The sequence below is a fragment of the Belonocnema kinseyi genome, chromosome 5, assembly GCF_010883055.1.
Source record: "Belonocnema kinseyi isolate 2016_QV_RU_SX_M_011 chromosome 5, B_treatae_v1, whole genome shotgun sequence".
Classification (NCBI taxonomy): Eukaryota; Metazoa; Arthropoda; class Insecta; order Hymenoptera; family Cynipidae; genus Belonocnema; species Belonocnema kinseyi.
Window position 1 is genome coordinate 92,431,074 of NC_046661.1, and position 20,306 is coordinate 92,451,379.

Below are 20,306 nucleotides of genomic sequence, written 5' to 3' on the forward strand. Positions count from 1 at the left end.
CGTTGCTAAGGCAGGGGCAGTTGTGCCATGAACTGAGTCCAATTCATTTTTTATCTCATATGGGGTTAAACCCTTTAAATGAAAATGTTTGATTACCGCTCTAAACTCGTTTTTTTCCCTTTTTCTTAACGAATCATTTTTTTTTTCAATTGGTTATAAAAACACGTAAACTCAGAAGATGTGGACTGTGACTGCACCATATATCTAGTCGGGAGTGGTGCTGACTGAAAACAGATGATTTGGAGGGATTCGCGCGCCATCTGTTGGTCATTCTAAGGACTTATTGAACTACCCTCGTAGCTATGCAGATCCGTGTGCGTTTAACCGTCTTCTCTTGTGCGTTGCGCCTTGTGATTATTCGTTGTGCAAATGTGTGTGTGCCCCGCTATAATAAGTTGCAAACTTGTCAATTCTCTCAGTGCACCCATGGCAATCGTATTTTTATCATGTGTTGGCCCACCAAAATAAGTTTTTAAATAAAAAAACTACCTTGCCATGGGTGAAAGTGAAGAAAAAAGAAAAGATCCAAACGGTTGCTTTTATCCAGTAAGGGCTATGGCCGTTTAAAATTCACGAAAAACATCGACACATGTGCAACAAAAGTTGTTTTTATCTATGGTAAGACTATTCATAATGTAAACTGTAGTGTTTTAATTTTCAATTTTTAACGTAAATAATTATTAGTATTTTAATTGTAAATATCTTACATTTAGAAATTCCATAAACCTGATGAGGCCCTCGGTATAGGGGTCGAACCGTAGTTTTTTACGACACGTTCAATAAAGAAACAAAAAACCAAAAAACCTACCATCTTCATTATTAACACAATCTCGGTCGTAAAGTAGCATCTATTTAACCCAAGAAAGATGTAATATTTCTGCTAACAAACATCAACTTTTTAATTAACAAGAAAAATATTCAGAAAAAAGTTATTTTACAGGAGAAAGTTTTTGAGAATTTGAAAAAATCACGTACATGGGTGAAAGACCACCTCCCCTCTTCCATAATAAATTGTGAAAAAAATTCTCGCCTTACCTTGAGATGTTACATAATTAAAGTAAGGTCCCTTACCTGGGTTCACTATCATCATTAAGAATTTCCACTTCCGTGAGATCAACACTGTTGTAGTTGAGTTTCAATTCTCCATTAGAAATAGGTCGCAAATCTGGATGCAGAATTACATATCCATTGTTGGAAACAATGAAAACATAACCATTGACACCAAGTTTAAAAGGCAGAGTTAACTTCCTTATTTCTTCAATTGGCACATCTGTTCCAGCAACTCCAAGAAGATTTGCTTTTTTTGTGCTATTGTCCTTGTTTCCCTTAAGGTCAAACACAGGAATGCTGACTGATAAAAGGAGACTGTATTCTTGATAAGATGTTGAATTCAAAAGCGATGGATCTGATCGCACATCTTCTTTTGAGTCTAGCTACTTGTCACAGAAAATCAAAATCAGAATGAGACGAAAATAACAACAAGCAAAACCCATTGGGCACAAAATTTGGCGACGTCTTTACGACATAGTTACGACATTTTTACGACACGGACATAGGATGTCGTAAAAATGTCGTAAATATGTCGTAACGATGTCGCTAAATTTTGTGCCCAATGGGAATCCACCACAATCCATAAGTAGATAACATTGATAAATACAATTCTTCTCTACCACTCTGGAATTTTTAGGGCCGATAAGATATAATTTCAACATTTTAAGAAAAGGAAAAAGATGAGTTACCTTATCAGCCCTAAACAATAACAAGCTACAATACAAGGAATCTGGAAAACACAAGAGAAAATCTTCTACGAAGGAAAAAGCCTAGGTACTCGTATGAATAGTCGAATCTTTTTGAAGAAAAAAGATATGTATTGAATTTTGATGACTTAAGTATCAGGGGCCGAATTATCTTCTAAGGATCGATGAATCTTTTTTCACTCAAATAGAAGTTATACATTGAGAGACCTTCCATTTTAATAAATGATGAAAATGAATTAAAGTTTAGTATACTTGTATATCAATACACGCGAAAATGTTGAACTATTCGAGTTATTCATATTAAAGTACTGAAATTCGCATTTCCATAATAGTTTTTTATAAGCTTCAGTTAATAAAATTAGTATTTGAATACGAAATGTTATCAATCTGTATTTGAAAGATTAATCGTACAAAAAAGTGATATGCTGCTTACTAGTTTGTATAAAAATAGTTTCAGTAAGCAAAAAAGTGAATATTATAATCTATAAAACTTATTTGAGAAATTCAAATTATAAATTTGAACATCCCTGGAACCTGCGACGTATTATAAAAATTGAAACTCATGTTTCCACTTTTCGTATAGCGCTATTTCTTTATATTCCCGAGTATGTCCGAGCTGAGGACGCCGGCAGTAGACTTCTTTTATAATTTTGTAATCATTTTTTTCGCGCGTGACTTGTGCAATTGAATTGTGAATTGAAAAGTAAACAATTGAAAAATAATTTTCAACTATATACGTACCGTCAAAACGATGATTGTATAGATCCTTTTTTTAAATATTTTAAAACAATTTATACACATCATTTTTTCAAAATAAAAAAAACACGACATTTTCCGAAGAATATAAACAAAAAATGTTAATTACCTTGAAACCTTTCAAAAGCCTTAAATATTAAAAAGAATGTATTTGGAAATCGTGAAAAGGTACACTTTTTCCAATGATTCCAATTTTTCATACATTTTTTTTAAACCTGCAAAATTACAAAAATTGCCCTTAAATATCCCAGATTCTTATTTGATCATTTTGGATATCTTTTAAAGTCTTCTTAAATAATCTTCTAAAATTAATTTGTCAAAATGAAAATTGCTTTTTAGTTTTCCTAGGAATCGTAAAAACTTTTTTTTTTATTTTGATAAAACCTTTTACACTTCTTAAAAGGATACTAAATGTTTTGTTTCAAACCTGGAAAAATTTACATTTTTTTAAAATTATTATAAATCATTTCAAGATAAACATTAGTTTTAAATCTTTTTAAAACGTCTCTTAATAAAAAAGCATCTCTTAAAATTATTCCATTTTTGTTTTGTAAATTGGTTGCTAAGTGTAAAATTGCAACTTATACGTCAAAATTTAATTGTTTCACTAAAAAATTAGAGATATTCAAAGTAAAATACAATTAAAATAGTAACGTCAAAGTTTTCACCTCTTTGAAATTTTAATGAATCAAGGCTTTATATTTAAAAATGTCCAGTTTTAAACATTTGATAAATAATAATTGTTCGTTTTATATGTACAGCCGAATATTGCTACTAATTGAATAATTTTTCTTTTTTCTAATTAATTTTTGTTATGGGTTGAAAATGGAATATTTCAGACTGAAACTGTATTTGAATAAAATTGGAAATTAAATCATTTGACCGCTTATATTTTTTAACGGTTTCACAGTCGTCTTGGTAAATTAATTATTGTTAACTTTATAATACTTAATGTATAGTTCTATTAAAAAAATATTAATTTATAATTAAAGTTGATCAACTAAAAACGCTTTTTATTCCTAATTTTCAATTACAATCCCTTTTAATTTTCAATTATTAAAGTAGTGAGAACTGCATTTGAAAAAACTATGCTTAAAAATGGAAAAAATTTTAATAGAAGCTTTTAGAATTACGCATTTTAAACTAAGCGTATCATAATTTAAAAAGTTAAAAATTGAACTTAAAACAAGCTTAACTGTAACGTATTTTCAATTTGTATATAATTTCTTATAAAAGAGAAAAGATAGGAAGATTATTTTCTAGTACAATGTTACATGGATAGAAGTTTGGCAGAACCGCTCACCAACGCGCATAATTGTCGCGACAATCACACAGTGCACAGCGCCACTTATGTTCAGTAGAATAGCTCAACTAATTCGGAAGAATCATTACCCCGAACAAGCCGTTTAATCAACAGTATACTCAAACCGCTCTGCACACGCAGCGCTTACAGCACAGTTCCGCGCTTGCGCAGCTCAGGAAACTATAGTAGCCACATTTCGGAGCGGCTAATCTCCGTAAGTTCGGGGTAACCAGTGCCCCGAATCTGGAGCTGACGCCACATAAAACCGATGTGCAGCGACTCTCTAACAACTAGCGCAACGGTTTTAACTAAATTCTCTCCGTGCATGCATATATGCGTTTCAGGATTGGGCCTAGTGTCCATACTTAAGTGTTTTAAGAGTGTGTTTCTTTGTAACGATGAGTCATAATTTTTCGTATAGTAGATCTCCGAACTTCATATTCTTTCTACGAAAGTTTAAAAAGATTGTTTTTAGTCTTTTAATTTTATTATGTTAATTTTGTTTTGAAATCGCTAGTTTGATTTGATATACTGAATATCAAATATTCATACTTTTATGATAAATAGTGCAACCCTTTTCCACTTATTGTAACAAAAATATAAAATTGGCCAGTTGAAAACCACTATGCTAACTTTTTTATCATTTATTAAAATGGAAAGTCTTTCAGTGATACTTTCAAGATGATTGCAATTCGATAGGCATGCATTTCACCCTTTCTTCGCTGACTACGCAGGAATTCTTGAAATCAAACAATAAGAAATGGAAAGAAATGATAAATGAAATCCAGGAAAACGGGGTCAGAGGGGTATTTTAAACCTGTTTAATGTAGATAGCATCTTCGTTAACCCTGACGCCCAGATTTTTTCCTTTTAGATGTTTCTCAAGACGGGTCTTTTGATCATAGTGCTCCATTACCAACCAGAGCCACGTTGAAAGTGCTGGATTCTAATGGAATGTTCTCACTTAAGAACCGAAAGTGCAAGAATTTTGAGAAAAGCGCAGAAAAACTTTTCTCTATTTCTCTAATATCAATAATAATAAAACCCTTAAAGTTTATTAAACTAAGTTAGATGATGAATTTGGCTGCCAATATTGTTCCTAAAGAGTTGGTCTAAATTTTTAAAAAATCTTTGGATTGACCCAGATAAAGAACTTCAAATAAATTCTGAAATCGTACCGTGATATCTGCATAAACGTGCGTCCATCTTACCGGATGTTCGACTCCTTGTAGCACCAAGGGTCTGGCTACAACCGGAATGTATTTTAACACTTGCTCTCGTGCTTCTTCTTGATCATGAACATGGACATAATATCCTCTATTCAAACAGGCCATCCAGTGTATTTCCCGTACCTTTGTCACTTCTTTGCCCAATAAATACGTAAAAACCCTTACCGGAATTAGCGTACCATTTTCTGGCCAGTTCCAAGTTTCAAATACCTGGTGTCGAAAAAAAATTGAAAATAAACGTATAGAATAACTAAAGATGGTAATTGAAGAATCGACTATCTGCTTATCTTCTTTATAATTACACCAAACTCTCGCTTTCAGTCACTCCGTTCTCAGCCTTCCTAGAACTGCTGGCTCAAGCAGTTTCTCAGAAGCGCAGGGCGAGAGTGGTTGCGACTTTATATATATACAGATATATATATTCCAATTGGAAACGAGTCAGACGGCCCTCACTGTTTACGTTTCTGTCACCCCAAAACCAGTCCAAGGCTATTTGAAGGCAATCCCCGATACAGGACTAAAAGCGAGAGTTTGGTGTAGTTACTACTTGTTTAACATATTTCCTATCAATTATTCTTATTTACTCCCCCACCCCCTGTTACAAATCGTAACAAAATATTTCTAGATCCTCACCAATTCAATTGTACGTAATTTTTAGTTTCCAGAAATGTTTTGCTAGTTATTACTAGTAGAATTGGCCGGAATAAAACAGTAGTCATAGCTTATATTTCAATCAAAAAACATAACATTTATTTTTACAAAGTGTAATTAACAAAAAGACAAATTCTTAACAAATAAAGATTTTTCACTCAAGAAAGAAATAAAAGTTTATCTAAATTGTTAAACCTTGAAGCCGAAATACGAATTTTGTCTATAAAAATTGAATTTCCAGACGAAAATATGACTTTTCAGCCAATAATTAATTTTTCGCGAAACTGATGAATTCTTACCCAGCAAACATGACATTTTAAACTAAGAAAATGATTTTTTTCCTTAGAAAAAAGAATTTTTAACTATAAAATATCAATCTTAAAATTATAGAAAAATAACATTTTCAGTTAAAAAATTAATTTTATACCAAAAAAAGTCGTTGTTTCGACTAAATAGTTGAATTTTCACCCAAAGCCATAAGCCTTCAATCGAAAAAATAATTGTTTAAATGTCTAATTTAACTTTTACTTAAGTATTTGAATTTTCATTTTAAAAAGATTATTTTTTAACAAAATAGTTAAAATTTCAACCATAGAAATGAATTTTCAACTAAAAATATACATTAGTTGATGTTAGAGAGTGTCGACCAGGTAAAAAATTCAACTAATAGACCAGTTTACCGACAATTTAAGATCTATTATTTAAAAATATAAATCTTCGTAAAAAAAAATTATTTTTCAACAAAGTGATTCAATCAAATCTTTCAAACAAAAGATTTGAATACTCCAGCAAAGAAGAAGAATTGTTAACCAAAAAGTTGCATTTTCGTAAAAAAATGATAATCCTACAAAAACAGATGAGTTTTGGAATCAAAAAGATAAAATTTCAATAAAAAAAAAACGAATTTTTAACGAAATAGTTGAATTATTTCACAAATAATTACATTTTTATCCAAGAAAGATGAAATTTCTCTTCAAACAGATGAATTTTCATTTAAAAAAATAATTTTTGAATAGTTGAATTTTCATTCAAAAAATTTTCAGTTGAATTTTCAGGAACAAAATATGAATTTGTGAACAGAAAATAAGTTTCTACGAAAAAAATGAATTTTTAATCCAAAAAGTCGAACTTTCCCAACAAAATAGGATTAATTTTAAACAAAATAGTTAAATTCGTTACCAAATATTTTCATTTTTTATCCAAGAAAGATTAAATTTCTCTTGAAACAGAATAATGTTTTAAAAGAAAAAATTTAATTTAAAAAAGGTATTTCAATTTTCATCCAGGAAAGATTTTAGATCTCTTTTCAATACCAAAATGTTTAATATAAAACAAAAGTAGATTTTCTACAAAATAGTTCAATTTTCATTAAAATAGCCGAATTTTTAACAAAGAAGTACGACTTTTCAACAAAAGTGTCGAATTTTTAACCAAATAGTTGTATTTTCATCGAAGAATTTTAATTTTCTGTAAAGTACTGGAACTTTTAACCAAAAAATATGACCTTTTAACAAGATTCTTAAATAATAAACCAAACACTTGCATTTATGTCCAAGAAAAAAAAATTCTACTAAAAAGGGTGAATTTTTAAATCAAAAAGACAAATTTTCAACAAAAAAAGTTGAATTTTCATCCAAAAAGATTTCAGTTAACTTTTAAACAGAAAATTAGGAACTTTAAAGAAAAAAAAATTTTCCTACAAAAAAATTCAATTTTCATCAAAACAGTTGAATTTTTCCAAGAAAGACGTAAGATTCATACTGAAAAAGATGAAGTTTTATATAAAAAAGACAAATTTCCAAAAAAGCGTTCTTCCAGAAAATATTTCAGTTGATTTATCTGTAACAAAATATGAATTTTAAACAATAGGTGAATTTTTTACGAAAAGATTTGGTTAAAAAAAATTGTTCTCTTAACTGAAGAATCTCTTAGGTAGAAAATACAACTCTGTTGTTGAAAATTCATCTTGTTCGTTTTTAAATTCATTTTTTTGTTAGAAATATTTTCATTTTTCGGTTAAAAATAAATCTATTCAGTATAAATTCTTTACTTTTAGTTGAATTCAATTGTTTTTGATCGAAAAAAAAAATATTTGTTGGTTAAAGTATTGAGTATTTTACGTTTCGTGGAGAATTGTTAGATTTGAATTGACAATTCAACCATTTGGTGACAAATTGATCTTTATGAAAAATGCATTTGCTTATTTCATTTTTGGTGCAAAATTTATATTTTTAACTTCATAGTTCAACTATTTTGTTGAAAAATATTAATTTTTGCATTAGGAAGTAATTTTTCTAACTGCGCGTTTAATTATTCAATTTTTGGGTGAAAAAATATTTTTTTTAGTCAAAAATTCCACTGTTTAGTTGAAAATTTATCTTTTTTTTAGTAAAAAATTCAACAATTATTTTAAAATTTATATATTGGAGTAAAAATTCGTCTTTTACGTAAAAAAAATAATCTTCTTGATTAAAAATTTATCTTTGTTAAATAAAAATTCAACTACTCAGTTAAAAATTCATATACTTTGTTCAAAAATAGTCTTTTTTGTAACTATTTAATTTTTGACAAAATTTTTTTTAGTTAAAAGTTTAACTACTTAGTTTAAAATTTATGTATTTTATTAAAAAAATTTCTTTTTGGGCAGAAAATTCATCTTCTCAATTAAAAATGTAACCCTTCTAGTTTTAATTGTAACTATTGTGTAGAAAATGATTTTTTCAATTATTCCAATTTTTGGTAGGAATTTTTGTTTGTTTGTTAAAAATTTGACTACTTACTTGAAAATGAATCTTTTTTAGTATAGAATTCTGCAGATTAATTGGAAATTCATGTTTTTTGTCGAGAATTCATTTTTTTGTGTTGAAACCTTAACTACTTGGTTACAAGATTAACCATTTTGTTGCAGATTTTCTTTTTTTTTAGTTAAGCATTAATTTCTTTAATTAAAAGTTTAAGTATTTCATGTTTGTTTGAAACAATTTTTTTAGTTGAACGCTTTGCTTAAAATTTAATTTTTTTGGTTAAAGAATCATAATTTTAGTTGAAGGTTCACCTTTTTGGGTAAAAATTGAACTAATTTTAGTAGAAAGTTAATCGCAGAAGAATCTTCCGCGGTTGATAATTACACTATTTTTTGTTCAAAATTAACATTGTTTTTGGCTAAATTATCGACTATTACATTTTTCGTTAAAAAATCATCTTCTGATTTGAAAATTCAACTACTCGGTAAACAGTTATCTCCTTTATTAACAAAAAAATCTTTATAATTAATGATTTACAATATTAGTTGAAAATCCATCTCTTTGGTTTGAAATTGAACTATTAGGTTGAGAATTTGTTCTTTATATTAAAAATTAATTTTTTTAACTGAAAACTCAACTATTCTGTGTAAAAATGCATAATTTTAATTAAAAATTTATTTATTTAATTAAAAATTGAATTATTTCGCTAAAAATTGTTTTTTATTCAAAAATAATTTTTATAACTTAAAATATGAATTTTCCATTTGCGGTTCAAACTTATCTTTTTCAATTTAGGATTCAATTATTTTTTGCAAATTAAACATTTTCCAAAACCTATTTTGATAGTGCTAGAAAGTTGTCATACAGAAAAAATTATAATTTTTCCCACACCTTAAAATTCAAAATTTTGTGAAACATTCCTTACTTGAAGAATATTATTTTAATCATGAGTAACCTACGACTTTTAATAAAAATTATAACAAATGCCTCTCAACCGATATGAATGAAGATGTGTAAAAATTAATTTTGGATCCACGAAAATGGATAAATTTGATCGGAAGTTGGTAGTCAGAATGATGTGCAATTGAACCCTATTGATCTCAAATTTTATCTCCTAACATCAGCTGACGATTTTTAATAAATAAATATTATCCACTTGAGAAGACAGTAGTATAATATAGCTCATACATACCTCGGTAATATTGCTAGCGATTCCGTCGGTTACGAGCATAATTAATTGATTGCAGGGTGTCTGGGGTCCACAACCTCGCGTCTCTCTGTAGTTCTTTAGAAGAGTAAACGCCTTGATAAAGGCTTCCGTTATATTCGCTATTCCTTCCGGTTTCATCTGCACCATGTGGTCTTTGAACTTTTCCACATTTTCCGGTGTTGCTTGAATCAGTCTATCCTTAAAACAAGATACTATCTCCTGTGTAGTGTCGGAAAAGTTCATAATTTGTACAAAGTCGTTGTTCGAAAGCGTCTCCAAGATCGCATACACTGTTCTTCTTGCTAAAAAAATTGATTCAGTATGAAAATACTTACCTTACCCTACTCCCCCTTACTTTTTTCTATTTTCTTTTACTTCCCATCCTGTCACGCCTTTCCTGCTTTTATTCGCTTCACTAATTTTCCTCTCTTCACACCCAATACTGCTCTTCACCGTCAATCCCCCCAGGCGTTCCTTTAGTATCCTTCCCCTCACTTCCCCTACTTTCTCTCACATTCACTTTTTTCACTTCACCTTCCTTTCCATATCTTCGCTCCCCTCACAGCTCATACTTTCAGTCTTCTCAATTTTCCTGCTTCCTCTTACTTCTTCTACTTTCACTCACTGCCCCTACTCGCACTCTTCACATTTCATACATTCCCTCTCTTCTCTTCCCATTCTTCCAGTTCTCTCACTTCCCATACTTCCACATGTTTCACTTCCCCTACCTACTCACTACACCCTACTTTCTACACACCCCACACTTCCCTTTAATTCACTAATTCCCCTCCTCTCACTTCCTCCACTTCGTTTTCATTCTTGTCTTCTTACGTCTCCTCTACTTGTCATCACTTCACAAATTCGCCTCTCCTCACACTCAATACGGACTTTTCATATCAATACCTTTCACACTCTTTTACTCTCCTTCTCCTCACTTCTCATTTTTACACTCTTCTCACTTACCCTATATTCCCACCTCTAAGTCTCCCTTACTTCTTATAGTTCTACCACTTCCCATGACTTTCCATACTTACTATCGCTTCCATTACTTCTCATCACTTCCACACTTCCCCTACCTTTCGCTACTTCCTCTCACTTCCCATCCCTTCCTTTCTCTTGCGTGGCTCATTCCCCTTCCCTCGCATCCCATACTTCCACTGCTCTCACAATCTTCAGATCCCTTCTCTCTTTCTCTTGCTTCACATACTTTCACTCTACTCACTTCCTCTACTTATTCTGACTACCCACCCCTTACTCATCGTCGCTTCACTAATTTATCTCTCCTCACTCCCCCTTAATTGACTAATTTATCTACGATCACCTCCCCTCACTTCCTATACTGCCCTTCCCTTATAAATATTCTCACTTTTCCTTACTTTCTATACTTCCGCTCCCTCAGTCCCACTATTTTCTCTCACTGTCCATACTTCCACTTCCTTTATTTTCCCGACTTCATCTCACTTCCCACCCCGTGACTTACGAGTACTTTACTAGTTCTCCTTGCCTCACTTCTCCCCACTTCCCATACTTCCACTCATCCCGCTTTCCCTACATGCCGCTTCACTTTCACTCACTTTCCCTACATCCAACCTCACTTTCTCTCACTTTGCTTATATGCCACTCACTTCTTCTTACTTCCTATACTTCCAATCCCCCGATTTCTCCAGCTTTCTTTTACTTCTCACCCCCACACTTACCCTCACTCCCATACCTCCACTCCACTGACTTTATCTACATCCCCTCCACTCACTTCCCCTGCTTCCACCCTCTTATTTTGCCAGACTCCCCTTTCCATCCCGGGAAAAAACTCAACGGATGGACACACATTCGATGGAAATGCACTTGTTTCTTTAGAACAAAGTCTGCAGCTCTCAATTTTGGTTAGATTAATAATTTAGAAAAATATACTGCCTAGCGGGCGCATTTTAGTCGCGCGGGTCGCTTTGCTCGCAAGTTTGAGCGCGCCTAGTGCATGCGTCTGTTGGGTCTCGCATTTTTTTTCAGGTAACAGTATTTATATGCGTCTTCATATTCTGAATTTTCTACTTAAATAAGTGAAGTTAAAGATTAAGCTGCGCAAAGCACTGTAGGCTTCGATGTGCAGATTCTCATCGTGACACTGACGCTACGCGCTCGATTTTTGAAAGACATTTGTAAAGTATATTTATTTTATGAACTGTCTGAAAATAAATAAAAAAGTACAACCCTTTTTTCAGACATTTTTTTCTATCTTGCGTTGTTATGCTAAAAATAGGATTTTTGTTTTCATATTATTTCTTATGTACGAAACAAAGTATCCTACACAGAGAGAAGTTAGGTAAAACCGTCGCGCTGGCGGTAAGAGAGTCGCTGTACTTCGGGTTGTTGTAGCGTCTGCTTCAGATTCGGTGGACTGGTTACCCCAAACTTAAGGAGATCAGTCGCTCTGAAACGTGTATGCTCTATTTTTCTGAACTGCACAAGCGCGGTACTGACCCGCAAGCACCGCGTTTGCGGAACAGTTCGACTATATTGATGGTGAAACGGATCTGACTATTCGGGGTAATGGTTCTCCTGAATCAGTGGCGTCATTCTATTCAACAGAAGTGGCGCTGTTCACTGTGTGATTTTTTAATATTAATTTTGATAAGTAAATTCAAAAGAGGAGTTCTGTCTCTTATTGGGCCAAAATTATAATTTTCGATTTTCTGCATACAATTGTTGATAAGTAAAAACAAAGTAATGAGTCCTATTAAAAAATGGTTAAAATAAATTTTGTAGGATTTTTCAAAGGCTCTAATGAACATATAAAATAATGTAATAAATTATAACAAATTATTTTAATGTCATTTTTATTATTCAAACTAAAAGTACGCTATGCGTACTATCAAAAACCAATTCATAGCAAAGTTTTAGATGTGGTTTAGGTGCACAATTTTGGTTAAATCATTTTTTTCGGAACTTTTGTCGTTTTTCCAAAATTTCATTTCTCTTATTTTCAATGTTATTTTTTACGCATAAAACAAAAACTACTTGTTCTATCAAGAAGTGATTGTTAACAACTTGTAAGATTTTATTTTGGGAGCACAATTTTTGTTAATTCATCTTTTTTCTTCTCTTGCATAGTTTGACCACAAAATAAAATTTTTTATATTTTTTTTTCCGATCAAAATTTGAATTTTAGATTTTCCAAAAAAATCCAAAAAGGTGTTATGATAATAATAACTTTTTTCCCTATCGTGCGCTTTTTGGCTTCAAATTTTGATTTTTTAAATTTTATAAATACTATACTATATATACTATAAATACTATAAATTTGTATCTAAACTGTCTGGTTCACGGATGGACAGATGGAAAGACAGAAGACATCAACGAAACTTTATTTTCGTATGTCATAAATGATGAGAATGTGAAAAATTAAAAAGCATTGAATTTTCAAGAACATTACGGTAAGACCTTAAAATAAAATTAATTATTAATACATTTAATTGTTCTAAACAAATTTGATAAATAAATTGGCTAATATTGTGAATATTGGTTAAAAAATTCTTTTTGTTAAAATTGCTTTGTATTAATGGAAGAATAACATCTAATCAAGAATAATTATAGAATTATATAGTTATAGAATAATTAATTAAAAGGTCAACAAAAACCATTGTTATAAACAGTTTTTGTTACTAAATATTTTAATGATTTAATTTAATTAATGATATTAATTATTTTAATTAGAAATTTTAGCACTTTCGCGTGGACAAGTTTTTTTTGCATTTAAAATGTTTCACAATATTTCTTACAAATGACTGCTAGTCTCTCAAATATTAGAAATGTTAATAAAAATCATTATTTTAAATAATTCTCGTTGCGAAATTCTTGTATTTTAGGAGTTTTCTCATTTTAATTTCCTTTAATCGACAAACTTGCCGGTGATAACAATGGTTTATAATAATTAAATAAATCATTCAGTAATTTTTTGTTATTTGTCAGTCCCCATGCATTGATTGAAGACGATGTAAAGTTTACCTAAGCAGTTGTTAAAGCGTAAAAAAATTTCCAGTTGAAATTTCACTTTTTTTAGACGTTGAGTGAATTTGTTTTATTAACCAAAATAATAAGACAAAAATTTTGATCTTGAGGCTCTTTATAATTCAATCTACTTTAATTTAAAGAAAATTTAATGATTGGACCAAAATTGCAGACTTTAGACTATTTTAACCCTTAACCAGCACTACGGGTCTGGATGACCCAGGGAATTATTTTTTACAAAATATCTCTTAATAAAACGCTAAAATAAAGGGCATAGAAATACAAAATTGATGAAAAACGTATTTTCATTTAAAGAAAATCAACTTTCGGCTCAAATTAATACCTATTTTAAAGCATACACTATTACGTTCATTTTTGGGTCCAAGTATATAATTTCAAAAGTAAGCAATTCAATAGTTGTGCAAAAATAATAAAAATAAAAAAAGTTATCTAATTTTTTTTGTAAAAAACGGCATTTTTTAAATTTCTCTAACGATTTAAATTTGATTAATTATTTTAATTTATTTATATCTATCCTATAAATATTCACTGTTAATTCTAAGGATTTAAACAAAATACATGAATTTCTACAGCCCGAAAAAATGAATGTTCTGTTTGCAGTGAGCACTAAAAGTTGGTGACGGGTATAATAGACCCAGTATGTCCTTTGTGTCTCATACAGGAAGTGTGCCGGTTAAGGGTTAAACAAAAAAGTGCATTTCTTCCCACTTCGGGTAGGACGAACGTATAACTGCCCGTAACTGTAAGGGTGATAAAGTCTGGTTAAGCTATAAGACCTGGAGTTGAAAACCCCTAACAACTACACCTTAAAGTAAGGAAAATTAAAAAGAAAAAGAATTTACCAATTGACTTTCCTATTCCAGTCATACTTCCACTGTTGTCAACTAAAATAACCATGTCTTTACTACAGGTGGCAGCTTCAATAAACCAACTTCGAATTCTACAGTCGTACGGATCTACTCCCAAGCGTTCTGTACTGTCCTTAGTTTTTTTAGTTTTCCATCTCATTGCCGGATAGAGTCTCAGCATTCCAGTAGTGGAGCCAAAGTACTGCCATGACAGTGCAGGATCAGACCTGTTTTATAACATAGTCTGGATTCATTTGGCACATTTGGTACAAAATACATTCTATGGGCGTGGTTAGTAGGAATTGAGAGTGGGCGGGTCAGTAGGCGTTCCCGAGAGATTCGGAAAGGCGTTGCGGAGTCAATATCCTAGAGGTAATTACGTCTGGGCGTGGCTTGCAAATTGAATATTCTAATATTACGTCTCACTCGGTCGGTAACGTCGAAATCTATAAGGATTGACCACTTGGTGGAGTGCAAAGCGTTGCACAGTGGATTGAAATCGGAAAATGAGTACATTAAGAACGCAATTATACACAGATTTTAGATTTTTAGTTTTGAAAAATACAGGACTAAATTTTTCAGAAAATGGTGGGAGTAGATTTTTTATTTCTTGTTTATTTAATTTTTATTTTAATGCAAACAAAAATGTCGATGCTTTTAATTTCATTTTTTATCGTCTGAACAACATTTTTCTCATACTTCTCGTCCCTTCGATTTAATGCACAGGGGTATAAGAAAGATAAAAAAATTGTTAATTTGCATAGTTAATTGTTATAAACAAATTATATTAAAAAATACTCGACATTAGGGGTTATTCGTCTTCAAAGTATATTTCTGTTCTGAAATCGCTTGCTTTCATCGTCAGGATCAAACGCGGATATTAAAATTAAAATTAAATGTTATTTGTTTATTTCATAAATAAATTATATAAGCAAATGCACATTTTGGCCATTTTTAGACAAAAAGAACCCGTTCTTTCTTACGATCTTATTGCAATTATGTTACTAGAGATGTTTTCTGAACAAAATCATTGCCACCTATCAATATTTGTTTATTTTACTACATAATATTGCCAGTGATATTTTCTGATGAACTTTTGTTACAAAATAAAATCTATAAAATTTGTAACGAATGATGTAAGCGTATACAAATTTCAGTAATTTTAAAAGAGAGAGAAATCATTCAAATTACGTAATAATATGTGAGAAGCGTGAAGTTGTGCGACGTGACAACAGATGGCACCACATGTTACATGCTTTCTTTTTGCTTAAAAATAACTAATATGTAAATTTATTGAAATAATTTTTTTATAATATAAGCGAATATTAATTTATGGCGAAATTTTTTCAGAAAACATCATTGGAAATATAATTTCAGCAAGGTCAGAAAAGAAATTTTTTTTTGCTTAAAAACACTCAAATTTTACATTTGTTTATTTACATTTGTTTATTAAATAAACAAATATTGATAGGATGCAAATTTTTTTCAGAAAACATAATTAGCAATATAATTTCAGCAAGGTCAGAAGAAAAAACGAATTCTTTTCGCTTAAAGACGCCCAAAATGTTTATTTGTTCATATTATTTGTTTATAAAATGAACAAATATTGATAAGCGGCAAACATTTCAACATAAAACATCATAAACAATATAAATGGAACAAGATCGGAAGAAAAAACGGTTTCTTTTCTCCTAAAAACGGCCAACATGTGCATTTGTTTATATATTTTGTTTATAAAATAAACAAATAACATTTAATCTTAAATTTTAATGTCCACGAGTCATCCTAATGATGAAAGCAAGCGATTTTAGAGCAGAAATATACATTAAAGATGAATAATTCCTAATTTCGAGTAGTTGTTAATAAAATTTGTTTATAAAAATTAATTATGCAAATTAACAATTTTTTAATTTTTTCCTATACCCCTGTGCATTAAATGCAAAGGACGAGAAGTATAAGAAAAATGTTGTTTAGAAGATAAAAAATGAAATTTAAAAAATCGACATTTTTCGCTGTTTGCATTGGAATAAAAATTAAATAAACAAAAGAATAAAAAATCTACTCTCAATATTTTCTGAAAAATTTGGTACTAAATTTTTCAAAAAAAAATCTAAAATCGGTGCATAATTGCGTACTAAATGTAATTTTGAATCTCGTTTTCCGATTTCACCCCACCGTGCGTTGTTTAGATAGGAGTTCGACGAAAATTAATTTTTTTAGACGAAAGTACGGAGAAAATCGTGATATCGCTTTGCTTTGTACATAGAAAAGCCATTTCCTTAATTATTATTGGCTATTTGGAAAGTGTGCGATTTGCACAATCCATCAAGAAAAAATATGATTTGCCGGATTGAGGTTAGAATGCATTGTCGTTAACGTTGGGGGTGACAATTTTGGAATTTTGGTAGTCCGTTAAAGTATATTTTTTTCAAAGAAATCCTCTAAGATTTCTGGAAAATCCTTAAACTCCTCCGATTTTTTTAATCCCTTTTTTTCTTTAAAATTATTTAAAATCTTTCACAGTTTCTCGAAATTGACTGAAATTAATTAAATCTCTTAAAATCCTTGAAATTTTCTCAAACACCTTAAAATCTCTTGAAAATCTTAAAAATCTTTGGCTTTTTGTAAACCCTCTGAAACCTCTTAAAATTTATTTAAATCTTTTAAAATCACTTTTTCAATAACTTGCTTTTGACATACTTTAAAATAACTAAAACTGTCTTAAAATCTTATCAACTCTCTTGTAAATCCTCGAAGCTTTTTGAATTATTTTTGAATAATTTTTAATCCTGTGACAAGAAACTTACAAATCCCGTCACGTCCCTTGAAAATCATTTTAAATCTTTCAAAAATGACTAAAATTAATTAAAATCTCTTAAAAATCCTTAAAATCTTTGAATTTCTTAAATCCCTTGAAATTTCTTAAAACTCATTAAAATCTGTTTCAATAACTCACTTTACACTCTTTGAAATCACTAAAACTGTCTTAAAATCTTATAAAATTTCTTGGAAATCCTTCGAAACTTAAAAATTATTTTCAAATCTTTTAAAAAGAAACTTTAAAATCCCGCCAAGTTCATACTAAATTAAAATCACTTGAACTGTTAGAAATCCTGTAAAATCTCTTTAAAATCCTTAAACTTTTAAAATTATTTTTGAATTATTTTCAAATCTTTCAAAAAGAAACTTTAAAATCCCGCCAAGTCCATACTAATTCCTTAAAATCAGTTGAACTGTTAGAAATCCAGTGAGATTTCTCAAAAATCTCTAAACTTTAAAAATTATTTTTGAATTATTTTCAAATCTTTCAAAAAGAAACTTTAAAATCCCGCCGCGTCCATACTAATTCCTTAAAATCACTTGAACTGTTAGAAATCCTGCAAGATTTCCTAAAAATTCCTAACCTTCATCCTCTTCAAAAAAATTTTAAATCTCTCAATATTGACTAAAATAATTAAAATCTCTTAAAATCCTTTCAATTTCCTAAGCTCTTTAAAATTCTTAAATAACTTTTCAATAACTCGCTTGATATTTTTTTAAATCACTAAATCTGTCTTTAAATCTTATAAATCTCTTTTAGATCCTTAAAACGTTCGGAATTATTTTTAAATCCTTTAAAAAGAAACTCTAAGATCCCGTCAAGTCTATAGTAATTCCGTAAAATCACTTGAACTCCGAATTTTATTGAAATCCCTTCAACTTCTTTAAAATCATTAAAAATCTTTCGAAATTGACTAAAATTAATTAAAACCGTTTAAATTTTTTTAAATTCCTTAAAATATTTCACTTTTTTTACATCCCTTGAAATCTCTTCTAACTCATTAAAATCTTTTTGAATGACTTTTCAGTAACTCGCTTAACATTCTTTAAAATCACCTTAACTGCCTTAAAATCTTTAAAAAATCCTTAAACCTTTTTGGATTCTTTACAAAATCTTTGAAATTTCTTGAAAATCAATCAATTTTTCAGCATTCTTTTAAGATTTCTTCAAATTCTTTAAAATCATACAAAATATCTTAAAGTTTCCTAAAATCACTCAAAGTCTTTTAAAATCATTTACAGTCCTTTTGATATATCTTTGTTTAATATGGAACTACTCAAAATCACTTATTATTATAGAAAAGACTTATGACATAAGTCGCCGCCCATTGATTTTATATCCCCAATTACGGCACATTATAATTTTTTGTTGTAGATTCCCTAATTGCATACTTTCTTGATTGACAACAATAATGAAAGAAATGGCTTTTTTTATCTTAAAACCCTAAAGAAATGAATTTTAAAGAATTCTAAAGAAATAAATTTTCCCTCAAACTTCTATCTAAACCATATTAGAATACTCATTTAGCATTATTAGTGGCGTTATTATTCTTGCATCGGAGTCATTAAAAGGCGCTTCAAATTCGAATAGAATCTATTATAATATAGTGAAACCCTTTAATAGCCCTCCCTTCTATAGCTCTTCCTAGAATAGACGCTGCGCCGCAAGTAGGCGTAACAGGAGCTGCGCGGGGTCTGCGATTGGCACTCAGGCGAACACGTAGGCGTGAACAAACAGAAATGTAGCAAGCTATAATGAGTTAGTTCCCACCCACCGTCAGCCCCAAAATCGTTGCTATAGAAGAGTTTCACTGTAATTTGTAAAATCTTCTACTGGGCGCTGATAGGAAGATTTTTTAGTACGCTAACCAAAGGGCGGATTCAGTAGGAATTCCCAAGGCAGTTAAGAAAACGTTCCGGATTCAATGGGTATTTTCAAGAAACGCGAGAGTTAATCTTAATTTGAAGTAGTGAGTAAAAACTCCTAATGAGAGGTGTGAATGAAACTTGATGGTGATAGTGAGCGAATTCAGTGGACGTTCCTAAGAAAGTCCGGAAGGCGTTATTTAGAAAAAAAAGGTCTTATGAATCGAGTTGCTGTAGGGCGTGTTTAATCAAGATTTTTAGCGGTAGTCACGTTTGGGCGTGGCTTTGGTAAATTCACATTTTAAGTGTGTATATTTTGTTAGTATACTCAAGAGGTGCTCTTAATTTGACGTGATCTATTAGAATTATTTGTAAAATTTTATACTGACCGTAGTAAGAGGACATTTTTAGTAGGCTGACCAAAGAGCAGTCAGTAGGCATTCCGAAATCAGTTGGTGTTACCAAGACATTTAATGCAGACGTATTAAATAACATTGCAAGCAGGCGTTCTCAGCAGGCGTATTCAGTAGGCGTATTCAGTAGGCATTCATATTTATGTAGTCAGAGTTAATTGACAATTAGAGTAGTAATTAAATATTCCTAGTGGACGTCGTTAATGGGAATTGATAGTGGGCGGAGTTAAATGTAGGTAGTTGATGAAGGGCACTGTTAAATATATTTTAAGGAGGGAGTTACGTCTCGAGGCAGACTTAGTAAATTGGGATTTCTAGTGTATATCTCGTTGCTGTCATCAGGTAGCGCTCCTAATTAGGACGTGATCTATCAAAATTATTTATAAAATTTTCTACAGGTCGCATTTAGAAAAAATGTGTAGTAGGCTGACAAAAGAACAGAGTCAGTAGGCGTTCCGAAATCAGTTGGTGTTACCAAGGCATTTAATGCAGACGTATTAAATAACATTGCAAGCAGGCGTTCTCAGCAGGCGTATTCAGTAGGCATTCATATTTATGTAGTCTGAGTTAATTGACAATTAGAGTAGTAATTAAATATTCCTAGTGGACGTCGTTAATGGGAATTGATAGTGGGCGGAGTTAAATGTGGGTAGTTGATGAAGGGCACTGTTAAATATATTTTTTGG

The 20,306-nt window shown here is 30.7% G+C and overlaps 1 protein-coding gene across 3 annotated transcripts in view; it reads right to left on the bottom strand.

The window, feature by feature from the left end:
• LOC117173307 (voltage-dependent calcium channel subunit alpha-2/delta-3) overlaps positions 1 to 20,306 on the bottom strand; it is a 64,375-nt gene that overhangs the window by 30,022 nt on the left and 14,047 nt on the right. For 2 of the 3 annotated variants that reach the window (XM_033361798.1, XM_033361796.1), the window contains 5 exons: positions 14,516 to 14,748; positions 9,633 to 9,952; positions 4,995 to 5,255; positions 4,634 to 4,762; positions 1,072 to 1,433 (listed from right to left, as the gene is read on the bottom strand). In XM_033361798.1, the coding sequence (XP_033217689.1) occupies positions 1,072 to 1,433; positions 4,634 to 4,762; positions 4,995 to 5,255; positions 9,633 to 9,952; positions 14,516 to 14,748 (1,305 nt within the window). The remainder of the gene's footprint in view (positions 1 to 1,071; positions 1,434 to 4,633; positions 4,763 to 4,994; positions 5,256 to 9,632; positions 9,953 to 14,515; positions 14,749 to 20,306) is intronic. The other variant, XM_033361797.1, reaches the window with a different exon arrangement.